The sequence below is a fragment of the Carassius auratus genome, chromosome 23 (genome assembly GCF_003368295.1).
Source record: "Carassius auratus strain Wakin chromosome 23, ASM336829v1, whole genome shotgun sequence".
NCBI lineage: Eukaryota > Metazoa > Chordata > Actinopteri > Cypriniformes > Cyprinidae > Carassius > Carassius auratus.
The window spans coordinates 16560681-16575057 of NC_039265.1; the positions used below are offsets into that span (position 1 = coordinate 16560681).

At 37.2% G+C, this 14377-nt stretch overlaps 1 protein-coding gene across 4 annotated transcripts in view; it reads left to right on the forward strand.

The window, feature by feature from the left end:
• plxna1a (plexin A1a) overlaps nucleotides 1–14377 on the forward strand; it is a 201377-nt gene that overhangs the window by 145922 nt on the left and 41078 nt on the right. For all 4 annotated transcript variants that reach the window (XM_026200139.1, XM_026200138.1, XM_026200137.1 and 1 more), the window contains 5 exons: nucleotides 1948–2044; nucleotides 4497–4687; nucleotides 10912–11063; nucleotides 12085–12205; nucleotides 12680–12816. In XM_026200139.1, coding sequence (XP_026055924.1) covers nucleotides 1948–2044; nucleotides 4497–4687; nucleotides 10912–11063; nucleotides 12085–12205; nucleotides 12680–12816 — 698 coding nt within the window. The remainder of the gene's footprint in view (nucleotides 1–1947; nucleotides 2045–4496; nucleotides 4688–10911; nucleotides 11064–12084; nucleotides 12206–12679; nucleotides 12817–14377) is intronic.

Consider the following 14377-nt stretch of genomic DNA (forward strand, 5'->3'; position numbering starts at 1 on the left):
GTTCTGAGTCAGTAGCTCTACTTGATGAGACGGTTTCTGATACTAGAAGCTCGTCTGTAATTGTGCCGAATGTCTGCTGCTGTTTATCAGGAGTGTGTGTGAATGAGAGGGGCCATAGAGAGGGGGCTGCTGTCAGGGTGGAGTGTTTTCACCTCCCCCCATATTGATCTGACAGTTTCACAATTGCGTGATGAGAATCCTGACTTGTCTCTCCTTCGCCGTCCGTCTCACTCTGTTGCTCTCTCTCCGTTTTATCCATCTCACTCTCTTTTTCTCTCTCAAGGATACACACTTAAATGGCAAGATTTACATGGAGCGAGATAAGCCAGCATGTTTCATTCATTCGCTGCCATTTCAGCCGGGCTGAGCTCGAGCTGTGCACCAGAACATGGTTTGTGTGCGTTTTCCGGAGCACTCTTTATCCCGCCGGCCCCCAGTTGCATGTCAAGATCAGTGCAGTAAATCACTGGTGCGCTGCACAACAATATGGTTGCACTGAATTGGCAGGATGCAAATTGTTTTTTGGTTTTGTTATAGGTCATTTCAGTGGATGGACAGATACTGTTGAATTCAAACTCTCATGTCTTACATGAGTATCACAGCTCAATGTGTCTATTTAGGGTTGTTTTGGGCCTTTGTAATAGATCTTACCTACACTCATAGAGAGAGGACTGGAAAAGATGGTGAGATCCGAGAGCAATAGGAATAAAAAAATGTTGCAAGCCAGATTCAAACTCCAATCTCCTATATCAACACCAAAGCTGTATCATGTAATTGTTTTATGTTGAATATTTGGGGCTTTTTAGTATAGGGAGAACCAGGGGTGTCTTCCAATATACTGTTCCAATATACCAATATACTACATGCTTTGTTTCTCTGCTGTTTGCTTTTACCTGAGACCTGAATTAAGCTGAATGTGTCCAGCATTTTTGCCATTTTTGTCTCAAGAAGAGAAAGAATAATGATATACCTAGAATACCTAGAAATTTGATATACAAATCTTGTCCTGGAGGGCCAATGTGCTGAAGAGTTTAGCTCCAACCCTGATCAAACTCACCTACCTGTGATTTTCTTATGATCCTGAAGACGTTGATTAGCATGCTCAGGTGTGTTTGATTAGGGTTAGAGCTAAACTCCGGTGTGTGACCGTTTTGTCTTTTGAGCAGATTTTACCTAAATGTAAAGAAAGCACAGGAAAAGATGGCGAGAAGTGTGGTTAATGGTAAAGTTTGAATCTGAAAGTTTAGGTATGTTTTAGGTATTTTTGTCTTTTTAGTAGACAGAATGCATGATATTATGGCTAAAAATAAAAACAGTTGTTTTGGAAACAAAACATATTCCCTGATTAATTATTTATTTATCAGTGGGTGGAAACACAATAGAGAGAGGGTTATGGGATTGAGTAATGTCAGGAGCCTAATTCAATCTCTTTTTCCCCACATTTTGGTATTTTGAGCCTTTTTGTCTGTTTGTCTTTTTAGTAAACAGTAGAGCAAGCACAAAAAGTAATGATAAGAAGAGGGAGTAATCGGATCTGAAAATGTTGCGAGCTGCAGCGGTTCAGTGTGTCATTTACTAGTTGCATCTTCTGTCTTTTTGTCTTTTATGGTGCATAGACAGACTATAGAGACAGGAAATGGTGGTGATAAGCAGGAGAAATCGGATTGGAAACCATGACTCATATTAAAATCCATATTTCCCACATGAGCTCTACAGATTAATTTACAATCTTTTTGCAGGTTTTAAAATGTCTATAAAGTATTTGTTGGAAATTAAGAACTTATATTACCTGTTATAAAACATAACCTTTTGTGGCTTTTTGCTTTATTTTATGACAGGATTTGCTTGACGGGGACACATACTGTATAAAACACTAAGAAAACATCAAGTGTGAAGAACAGAATGGAATCATGTCTATCTTTCTTTCTTTTTTCCCTCTATCTCCAGTATGACTATGAAGGAAATGACATCAGCGACTTGCCGGTGGATCTCTCGGTTGTGTGGAATGGAGATTTTGTCATTGACAACCCCTACAATATCCAAGGTAAAAGTCACATCCGTTCCTCTATATTTGCTCTTTTTGTTCATCCACACCTCTCTCCAGTTTGTCTGTGAAGACATATTAAGTCCGTTTTATGCCTGACTGCATGTCAGGCCTTACTGCTCTCAATACAGCTTATCTGGTCCTTCCTGAGCTGTGACTGCAGCTCGCTGCTGCTAAACAATAGAAAACCATGTGTAACCCTCATTCGGAAAGAATGAAAAGGGTGGCTGCAGAGAAAGTGTGGTTTTGGGTTCACATCCCCATCTCGATGGCTATCAACCTGACTCTCCAAATAACTAACGATGACCGCTTTGGTCATTTTGGGTTGCGTCCAGGTCCATTTGTTGCTAATATTTCAAGTGTCAGGCTGGTAAGGAGCTATTTAGAGAGAGTGGTGAGTGAACAGTGACTCTAGAGGACCATCCAATTGATCACCGCACCTGGGCAAAATCAAGATCTCAGCACCTTGACTGATGGTGACACATATCACGCTTCCATTCTTCTTTTTCCCATTTCTTTGCTGTCTGCGAAACATAAAGAATGCTACTTTCAGGTCCAATGTTTGTGTAATATCTTGTCTGGTCGGTTTTGAAGGTACTGTGGCACAGATATATGCTTCACTTTGAGTGGCTGAAAGAAGTAAATTAATTCATGAATGTCCTTTCATTTTATGATAGCATTTCTGTGCTACTTTTCAAAAGTTTGATCAAAAATGACAGCATAGACATTTATAATGTTCCAAAAGACTCTGATTTCTAAAAATGTTCTTTTGAATGTATTTTTTATTTATCAAAGAATCCTGTTTTCACAAAATATTAAGTAGCACATTTGTTTTTAATACTGATGATTTTATATATATATATATATATATATATATATATAATTTATTTTTATTTATTTTTTTCGAGTACAAAATCACCATGTTAGAATGATTTCTGAATGATCATGTGGCACTATAAACTGGAATAATGACTGGTGAAAATTGAGCTTTGCAATCATAGGAATAAGATTTTATTGAAATATAATAGTAATTAAAATAAATTAACTTTGTTTTTACTCAAATAATATTCTGTTTCTGATCAAATAAATGCAGCTTTGTTGCGCATAAAATACTTCTTCCTTTATTTATTCATTTAGTAAGTTAGTTAGTTAGTAAATATAAAGTAAGCAAGCAAGTAATTCAGTAAGTAAAAATCACCTATGAATGGTATATAATAATAAAAATAAATTAATCTTAATTTTGTTCTTAAAAAATGTAAAGAGCAAGAAAACTAATTGGGACTAAAGATCAATAATAAATATTTTGAATATATATATATATATATTGAAAACTGAATTATTTACACAACTTACAAATTTTCTTGTTTTCAGGATGCTGAAGATATGGCCCAAATCTCCTTCTCTCTCTGTTTCTCTCACTCTCTCTCTCTTTCTCTCACAGCACCATCTTTATAGCACAATAAATTTATCCATCTTCGCCACACTGCAAGAGAAAAACCCCCAGCTTTGCCCTGCTGTAAAGTGGAAATGTTAATGTAATTAAATCATTCATTTGGTTCAGTTTAATTAGCGCAGCGCTACTTTTAAGCTTAGCCGTGGCTAATCAGATTAGCACGAGGCTGAGACGGATGGATACACTGTCTCCTTTGAAGTCCGGCAGCAGTCTAAGACGCCCAGCCAACAGAACATTCACCCAGTCCCCTGAAGCTGCCATCTTTCTCTTTATAATGGGAATTTAACATCTGTAATTCGCTAATTGTTAACTGTAGCTGAGGTGATGCCTTTGTTTCATATATCATCCAACATTGTTTTAGTTTAGCAAATCACATCATTACCGTTAACAGGTATTTGTTGTGTGGATGAACTCATTTGTGACCAAATTAATTCTTAGCAGTTTTAATATATTTACGGTAGAACATTTACAAAATATCTTTATGGTACATGATCTTTACTTATGTAAAATCTATAATTTTGACCTATACAATGTTTTTTTTTTTTTGGCTAAAGATATACACCAGCCACTTAAGACTGGTTTTGTTGTCCAGGGTCAGATATATATGACATTACCAGCTGATACCATTAGTTTACCTTGGTACTGCTTTTTCTGTGAATTAAACAAGCCACTTATAAAGTTTTATATGATTTTATTTGATTTAGGCTTATTGTGAGATGCAGGTGGATCTCTGTAACTTACGCCGAAAACAGTGGCAACAGCAATATAAAAAAAAGACACGCCGGCATTTAAACAATAATCACATTTATTAAGTCTAATAATGACGATAAACACTTTTTCAGTCAAGTAATATAGTTCATTAGCTCAACTGTAGACGATTTATGGTTGCCAAGCAACTTGGCTCATTAATCTAGAATTCATTTGATGTGCGGTCGCAGGTTTTGTCCTCTGCTTTGCATGCTTATTTATCCCTGTCTTTATCTCTCTTTCTCTCGGCAGCGCACCTGTACAAGTGTTACGCCATGCGGGACAGCTGTGGGATGTGTTTGAAAGCGGATCCTCGGTTCGACTGCGGCTGGTGCGTGCAGGAGAAGAAGTGTTCTCTGAGACAGGAGTGTGCTCCTCCAGAGAGCATCTGGATGCACCCCAGTGCAGGAAACAGTCGCTGCGCGCACCCCAAAATCAACAAGGTAGCACCCGCTCCCATTCTGTCACACCCCATTTAACACATTCAGTATTTACAAGGCTGTCAAATACACTTTTTATTGTGCGAGCATTTAACAGGTGTTGTTTTTGCAGAGCAGTGTTGAAGGTTCTTCTGTGGTGCTATGCGTCTCATGTTCAGCAAAGAAACAGTTTTTGACAGGTTTTCAAGCAGCTTCATGTTTCCTTTTTGTACCTAAAATGTGTACATTATAAACAATATATTTATAATGTATGAGGAAACAGAAGTCCTTGTGGGCACCATTATGGAAAAAAACAACAACTGGGATTTTAAAGAAATACAATGAAATTAAGCTCAGTCAACTACATTTGTGGCATAATGTTGATTTCCACAAAAAAAAAAGAAAAGAAAAAATCTTCAAAATCAAGGATACGGAAAGGCACTTACAATTGAAGTGAATGGGACCAAATTTCAGAGCATGTAAAATCAGAAATGCTAAGCATTTATAAAAATGAAAAAATTGTAAGGACTTACACTACTGTTCACAATTCAGTTAGATATTTAAAATGTTTATTTTTTTATTTGTTCAGAAATATAGTACAGTATTATTGTAAAATATTATTGCAATTTTTAACATCATTACTCCAGTCTTCAGTGTCAAATGATACTTCAGAAATCGCTCTAATATGCTGATTTGCCGCTCAAGAAGCATTTTATATTATTATCAATGTTGAAATGTTTTGTTTCTTAAAATTTAAGTGAAAACTGTGATAAATTCTTTTCAGGATTCTCTGCTGAATAGAAATTTCAAAAGAACAGCATTTTTTTGAAAATCAAACCTTTTGTAAAATTATATGTCTTTATACATGTCTTTACTGTCACTTTTGATCAATTCAATACATGATTTGGTCCAGTTGATTTTTATTGTAAGTTCCACGTTTTAAGCTGTTGTAAGTTTAGTGTCATATGTAGTAAACACCACTGTTTGTCACACAGAAATATAGTAGGTTTATTTTGTGTCTCATCACAAAAATCCTTTCATAGAAGCCATACGTTTACTTCCTGTTTGCTAACGATGATTAACTGTTTCTCCGTTTCTATAACACAGACACTCTTCATCTAAGAAAAGAAACAATAGACCTCCATTTTAGGTTTTGTACAGCGGCTGTGGCAAACAAATCTCTCGCTGTGCTTTTTATTGCCGTGCAGCGGTGTATTGATGCTAATATACTGCGTTGTGCCAGTGCTGGCAGCTGGCAGTCTGAGAGACAGCGGTGTCTCTCAGTAAGATTAGCCCCTGATACTGGGTAATTGCCAGTGGCACAGTTGCTAATCCGTTAGCTCATGCCTGTCTCTCTGCTTACTTATCGCTCTATAACCAGAGCTGAAAGCTTGAATGAAGGAAGTGGTAAAGACAAAGAAAGGCAATGGTGTACGCTTGTTTTCAGTTCACGTTGAATCAGCGGATCGGTCTGAACCACCGAGCCTTCTGAAGTCATATACGATAGCTTTATGTGAAAAACAAAGTCAATTTTAGTTGTCATCCACAGATTTTCCTCTCCAAAGTTGCTCTCAAATTAGATATTTGTTGTCTGTAGACACATGATATTAAGCACTGTGAATTCTATCTGTCTCATGACCAAACATCATTGAAAACGGTGCCATATTTGATTTAGAGTTACAGTGATGAAAATGAAGTTGTGCAAGATGGAAGTACAATGCATTTAATGTGTTCAAACCAACGAAACTCTGAAAAACGAAGGCTGTACTTCCTTCACAGACACATTTTTGGGCATTTGTGATACATGTTTTAGAGGGAATACAGAAGGGTAGTGGACAAGGTCCAAACTAAACATGTAAACACATGATAGGTAAAAATTGATAGCCTGAATGCACTGTAAGTCGCTTTGGATAAAAGCGTCTGCTAAATGCATAAATTTAATTAAATTTTTAATTTTAAACACTCACCAAATGTGAGAAACATTGTCTTTGTGGAGTTAATAAAAGGGAGTTAGTAGCCAGTTGGCCCAGTATTAGACACTGGAGCAATTAATGGATTAATTCAAATTTTGAGAATGATAATTTTATATTTAGCAATGCAAATCAATCCACCCACTAAGTAGTCAGTAGGAATATTTACCATCATTTGTTTACCTAGCATACTTAGGGTTTTATAAATGTTTTTGTCAAGATATCAGTGTTAGTATTATTTAAATACTATAATAGTTTTTTTTTTTTTTTTTGATTTTGTATTTAATTTGTTGCACTTTTAGTAAGAATATACTTTAATTTTATAGCAATCCTTTTGAATCCTAAAAAAGTGTTGTGCTTTTGACATTTTTATTTTAGTTTTAGTGATCCAGTTAGTAATTTTAGTACATTATCTTCAGTGTCTAAATGTGCCTTGTTTAATTGAAATAACTTCAAGCTGGCGTTTTTCATCACACTTCAGCTTGTTGCAATTTACAATTAACTTCATTGAATAAATTTTAGTTAACAGTACAAATCATTTTTTGAAACAGAGCATGAAGTTTATATATGATATCTTAACTCAAGTAATATAATGCTATCCCTATATATATATATATTCTTGCAGTCTGTCCTTTCCTATCATTCCCTTGCTTCTCCTCTAGTCGTGTGACTTAGTATATTAGCCTGTGGATAAGCTTCTCATTTCATTTGGAACAGAGTATTTAAACTGGGATTTCTCTGTCTCTGTCTCCTCAGAGAGATTCCTGTATATGAGTAGTAATTGAATTTGCTTTATGTCTGTATTATTGTCTGCTGATTTGCTTCTCAGTTGAAGCTGACGTGAAAGTTGTGTTCTTTTATTCTAAGGGCCATAGAAGTTCATAATACCCATTCATCTCAATGGCAGTTACCCTAAGTTTTGCAACATACGGAGTAGAGAAACCCTGAAAATCATGGCAAAAAGACCTTTCTGAACTGCTCCCTAGCTCGTTTTTCCTGAAATGCACCTCTTCGGCATCAATATCACATTAACTTGCTCAGAGTGTAGATTTTCTCAATTTCTAATTACAGCAGAGCAAAACGCACCTAACCGGGGGCAACAGCAAGGTTTTTAATAGCAAACAACCTTTTCTTTATCTTGGATTTTCTCTCTCTGTCACACTCACACACCCTTATCACACCTCTGTCAACAGTAAGCAGCTCTGATAAGCTTTGACACTGAAATATGTAAAATATACATGTTGTTCAGCCTTGTTTTTCATGCAGCGAGATGAAATCGGGCAACAGGAGGCGGTAGGCCTCTGATTGGATGATTCGGTTTGCGTCCTCTTCATGTAGGTAATGAATGAAAATAGTCTTAAGCCTCACGTTCCTTTAGGGAGACAGACTTCTGCTGCCGCCCATCCAAGTCTAGGCCATGATTGGACGCCACAAAGCTACATGTAAAACAACCCCTCTGAAACCAATTACAGGCCACTTTCCCCTCCTTGTTACGTTATGCTGTATTCTTTATTGGCATCGCTCTTTACAAAAAGCCGATTTTTGACTCGGTGGTCTATACAAGGCTCTAAGATTGGCTTGGGGGAGAGGGATTTGAGAACATATGCTACAAACTAGCAATATTGGATGGGAAAATAAGGAAAAAAGGAAGCAAATTAGGGCCCCGGAAAGCTACATAACTGAAGCGACAAATATGGCAGAACTTTGATGCGTTTTCCATTCTTCAGCAGATTGGTGGAGGCTCTATAAATAGGAGGTTTTCTGGGTGAAATCCCAAGTGAAGCTGTAGTACCCGTAAGCAAAGACACTTAACCTCAATTACATCAGGAAGCATGCAGCCGTAGACGTACGGAAAAGTGGGTGCCAGACAGAGCTGTGTTGCATGTTTGGCTGAACAGCACAAGTAGATGTTTCAACCAGTGGAATCTGACTGCAATTTGTCGCCAACTGTTTTTTATTTTTTATTTTACCCATTCTGTGTTTGCTAAAAGATGAAAGCCATCTTGCTGATGAAGATCAGGGTAAGACTGACAAACAGACAGCAGAAAAATGCAACATCAGGAAAGCGTTAAGCCTCACACACCGTGCAGGTGGCTTGTGGGAGGATGGGATCTGGAATACGGGGTCTTCAGATGTCCCAATCTGCCCCTATTCTTTTCACCCGCCATCTTTTCTGAGTCCTCCCACTCTCCCTCCATTGTCATCCTCCCACCTATTGGCGGAGGGCTGGGGGAATGCGACACACAAACAGTAATAATCTCCCCATTAGAAATCGGCAGGAGGCTTTATGCATTCTGGTGCACTTTAATCTCAGTAATTGCATATATTTTTTGAAGTATATCGTTACCCAGAGCTGATAATGAAGGGAGATTTACTTAACTGTGTATAATTTAACAAGGTCCTTGGGGAGAACGTGTGTATATTACTGTTCTCCCACTTGTGTTGAGAGATATTATTTTTATCTATCATTTTGCTCTAAGGCTGATTTAATTAGAAACGTATAAATTGTTTTTTTTTTCTCTCTTTTTTTTTTACATAATAAAAGACATCTAATTTAGGTTAATTTTACTGTAATCCCGAGTGACAGACATCCAAATTCTGTGTTTTTTTTTTTTTTTACTGTATTACAATACATGCTCTATCAAAACAGTTTGGATTTAATTTTGCTTCTCAGGCTGTTGTATTGACATTGCGGTGTGGACTAAGGCGTTATAACAGTACTGACCAGTAGCTTGGGTTACTGGAGTTTTGCAATGAGAGACTTGCATTATGTCGGCTGTACATTGCAACTTATTTTGATCAATTTGTGAAGCAACCAGCCTGTGCTGTTTATGGAATTTGGTAAATCCAGTTAATTGTTCTTTTTCTTAAAAGTGCTTATGGTATCTATACTCCCGGATTTGTTCCAGGCTTAAGGGAATTGCGTGTAGTCAGTCAAGCCAATCTGAGTTGGCCAGCTCTTGCCAGGTATGTACACCATTAAAAACTGAATTGAAAATGCCTCTCACATTCCAACTTTGAATTCAAGAATGTGGAATTAAAATGACTTGAAAAAAAAAAAAGCATATACCATTTAACACTTTATGGCAAATGTTTGTTTTACAAACCAGGAAAAAAGGTAAACAAAAAAAAAATTAAAAGCCGGATAGTTGCATGGATGGATGGATGGATGGATGATAGTACTAATAATAAATATATACATAGATAAATAAATTATTTTATTTTATTTGGTTTGCAGTTAAATCTTCTACTCTATTTTATTTAATTTATGTTCCAAAATTAAAAACAAAATGTAGTTAGCATCTAACCAGAAGTGAATAAGCAGTAAGTACAGGATATACGGTGTTTACAATATGTTACAAATGTACAATAAATGTACAGATAAGGCTATGGGTGTAACATGTAACTTCCCAGAAAACTGTTGAATTTCTTTCAATTTAATTTTCCTGCCATTCCAGATCAAATTCTACTTTGACTTCCTGTATTGTGTGGCCAGTTTAATTTAGATTCCAGTTGAAAGGGAATCATTTTTCCAGTTGTCAGTGTGGCTGAGGCACTAAAAATATGAAAAACAGAATTTCATTGCAAACATCCAAATTTCACACTTGTTGAATATATGGTTTGCTAGGCTACATAATTTTCACCAAAGGCATCCCCCAAGGCTCTATTCTAGGCCCCCAAACACTGTGGTAGTAATGCAGCTGATGCCCGGCTCCATGTTTCTGTGGCAACCTTGTGGTCGAGAGATCAGGCGTACAGAGTACTTCTAATTGCCTCATGATGGCTGTTATGGGGCGCCATCCTGCTGTTACCATTGCACATCATTCACCATATTTGTTTTGTCATGCCACACCTGTCCTCGTTACGGAGAATAATCCGGCTAAATAAATCACATTATCCTACTGCCTTGCACTATGTGGCTCTGAAGCCTGGATTCAGGAGCCTGGGTAATAAGTTTCAATTAGAGGATGGATGGAGGGGGGTGGTGGAGGAAGGTGTCTTACCAAGCCCAGCATCAGGGGCTTTTGCTCCCATGCGCCAAGAGGTGATTTGTCTCCATTAAAATGCAAGGCATCTGAGTTTGTGTTGTGACTGCGAGACTGTAAGGAGCTACAGGGTTCAATGCCAAGACCTGTCCACTAACCAGAGGTCCATTATATGTTCTATATGTAAAAAAAAAAAAAAAAAAATTAAATGCCCAGACTATTTTTTTTTCTACAGTATTTTTTCTTCATCTCCAGTAAAACTAGAAATGTCTCTGTTTTCTTCATTGTACAGCTGTTTCCTGAGACCGGTCCACGGCAAGGTGGAACCAGACTCACCATCACCGGAGAGAACCTGGGTCTGCAGTTTAGAGACATCATGACAGGTGTCCGGCTGGGAAAAGTGCCCTGTGTTCCTATTGAAGAGGAATATGTTAGTGCAGAAAGGTGGGTGGGGTTTTTTGCCTACAATTTGTCTGTCCTGTTTAATACTGTGACTCTGTTTGAAACAATAGCAATTGTATAAATCACATGAAAAAGTGACTTGACTTGATTACCGCCATATTTGGGACCCTGGGCCACAAAACCAGTCTTAAGTGTTTTTCGCAATTGAGATTTATACATCACCTGAAAGCTGAATAAATAAGCTTTCCATTGATGTAATGTTGGTAAAGGATATGACAATATTTGGTCGAGATACAACTATTTGAAAATCTGGAATCTGAGGTTGTAATAAAATCTAAATACTGAGAAAATCGCCTTTGAAGAATGAATTCTTACCAATGCATATTACTAATCAAAAACTAGGTTTTGATATATTTACAGTAGGAATTTTCTCAAAATATCTTCATGGAACCTGATCTTTACTTAATTTCCTAATGATTTTTGGCATAAAAGAAAAATCGATAATTCTGCCCCATACAATGTTTTTGGTTTTTTTTTTGGCTATTGCTACAAGTATACCGCAGCGACTAATACTGGTTTTGCAGTCCAGGGTCACATTTCGTTTTTGGCAGAAATGAAAAAAAAAAAGCTTTAAGGAAACGAAATACAGTGTGTTCTGTGTCAATTGTTCAGAAGATCTATAGGTCTATAACACTCCTACTTTTCACTGTATAATTTGTCAAACTCCTTTTTTTTTTCCTTTTTTTAATCTATTGTTAGTTCGTGTTACTGATGATTATTCCGGCATAAGTGTCTTGTAGTTCCATTTAACATATTTTACCACAACTAAATCAAGAATCCTTGCAGAGCAGAAATCAGTGTAGAAAATGCAGAAAAAAAGTCTGTAGATTCCATCTGTTCCAACTAATAAATCAGACACAGATTAATTATAGTAATAATATTTATTGTGCTGTATCCTATAAATCCATCCATTTACCTTCGTCCCCTTGAAGCCTTTGGTAACTTAGCAGTGCTGTTAATCACAAACACTAAAGAGGATTCCGGCGTTTTTCCTCTTCTGCAGGATTGTGTGTCTGCTGAATGACGCCACAGGATACCGCGTACAGGAAGCCCAGGTGGAGGTGTGTGTGAGAGATTGCCTGGCTGACTACAGAGCCCTCTCACCCAGGGCTTTCACCTTTGTGGTGAGTGTCTAAGAGTCTGGAGACGCTTAATCCTACAGATACATTCAGATCTGCCTGTCTTTTGGATAATTTAAATGCAAATTGGATTCATATAATTCCAAATTTGTGTATAAATGCACAACCTTTATTTCTAACATTCTATTCATCTGCTTTGCCATGATACATTTAAAATGTAAATAATTTTCACCTTCAGAATGATGTATGATTTGTTGAAATCAGACAAAAAATGCCTTTGCTACATCTATCAAAGTCAGTTCTAAGAAAAATCAAGTTAACATTTTCCATTTAAAACTTCTTTTAAAACTTGACAAATTTTTTGCAACCCAAATCTTTTGAACGGTAGTATGTATATCAGTATAGAATGAGGTTCTACTTGCAAAGAGTTTGTTGCTTTATACATTTGAATAATAATATTTGCAATAAGATGCCAATAACAAACAATGTGCTTCTTCAATATGTAATTTTCTTCCTCAGACGCCGTACTTTACACGTGTTCAGCCCGTTCAGGGACCTCTTTCAGGGGGAACCAGAATCACTATTGAAGGAAACCATCTCAATGCTGGCAGCTCTGTTGAGGTCTACATCGGGCGCCACTCTTGTCACTTTAAAAAGTAAGTGCCATTATTTAGCAGTTTCCCAATACTGAAAAGGAAACTCTGAATTGTGAGATATTAAACTTACAGTTGTGAGCAAAAAGTGGGTTTGGAAAAATATATCACAATTTTGAGATGTAAAATCAGAATTTTTGAGAAGAAAACTAAAAATAGCTGATTGAAACGGGAAATTCTGAGAAAACAAGTCAAAATTGTAATATGTACACTCACAATTATGTGTTTATAATGGGAAATTCCCTTGAAAAAAGGCAAAAACTGCAAGATGTAAACTCACAGTTGCAAGTTTATATATGAAAATTTTAAGGAGAAGTTGCAATTTATATCTAAAAATCTGGAAATATCTAAGAAATATCTATCTCAAATACAAATATCTGATTTGTGAGGCAAGTCACAATTATCTTTTTTATTATTATTCCCTAGCAGGAACAAGCTTCCATAGTTTAACAATAAGGCAAAAGCCCCAAACAATAAAAAAAAAAGTATGTCTGTTGGCTGCCCTTCTGTCTGTCTTGTTTTACCCCTCCATCTGTCTGGCTTTCTTTCTAACTTTGTGATTTTGTCTGTCATATAGTTTCTGTTTGTTTGTTTGACTGTTTTATATGTTCCATAGGCTCTGTGCCAGTTGTTTTGATGGTTAGCCTGTTGGCTGTTTTGGTGTAGCATTTGCCAACGTACAGTCTCCTCTCGCTTGTTAATGCAGTCCTTTTTCCTTCTCGCTCTCTCTGCTTATTCGTCTGCCAAGTTGTCTCCCTCTGTCTTTATCTGGATCCTTCCAAAAAGCTGTCTTCCGGCTTCTCACCTTAGCACGTCCACCAGTCATTCCGTCAGTCAAAATGCCCAGGCCCGTATTTTTTTACCCCTCGGCGTGTATCTACAGCATAAAGACACTTTGAAGGCAAGAACATCAGCCACGTTATGGCACAGGCAGTCCCGGTCGATTGTGCGCTTCCGTTTGAGGACGGGGACAGTGAATGAGTGTTCCTGCCGTCCGCCTGTCTATCTGTAGCACCAGACCGCTCTGCATTGCAGCAAAGAATAAAAACATTGTCTCGCTGCCAAGTCTCAGACATGAGAGAGGGAAAGAATGAGGATTACCTTGGTTCTCGCTGACTGAGACGTTAGCCACACCTGGTCTCAGAGCCAGGGTTCACTTCAGAGAGAAAGTCCACTTCCTGTTAACCCATTGTGTAAGATAGTTAAAGGGATAGTTCACTCAAAAATGAATGCTCTCTCATCATTTACTCATAAAATGGAACATAACAAGAGACATTTTGATTAATGTTCACAATGCTCACTTCAGTTAAATAAAAAAGGATGGAGGTTGAAGTAGATTCATACCCCCAAAAAACCACAGTTAAAGGAATTGTACACCCCAAAATTAAAAATTGGTCATCATTTACTCACCCACGTCTATATGACTCGCTTTCTACTACAGAAAGGGAAACATTTTGAAGAATGTTCACACTGCTTGCTTCAACACAAAGTCAATGGAGAATAGGAGTGTTCTTGCCCCAGAAATCAATCAAACAATTAAAGTTCTGTCTTTATTTACTAACCC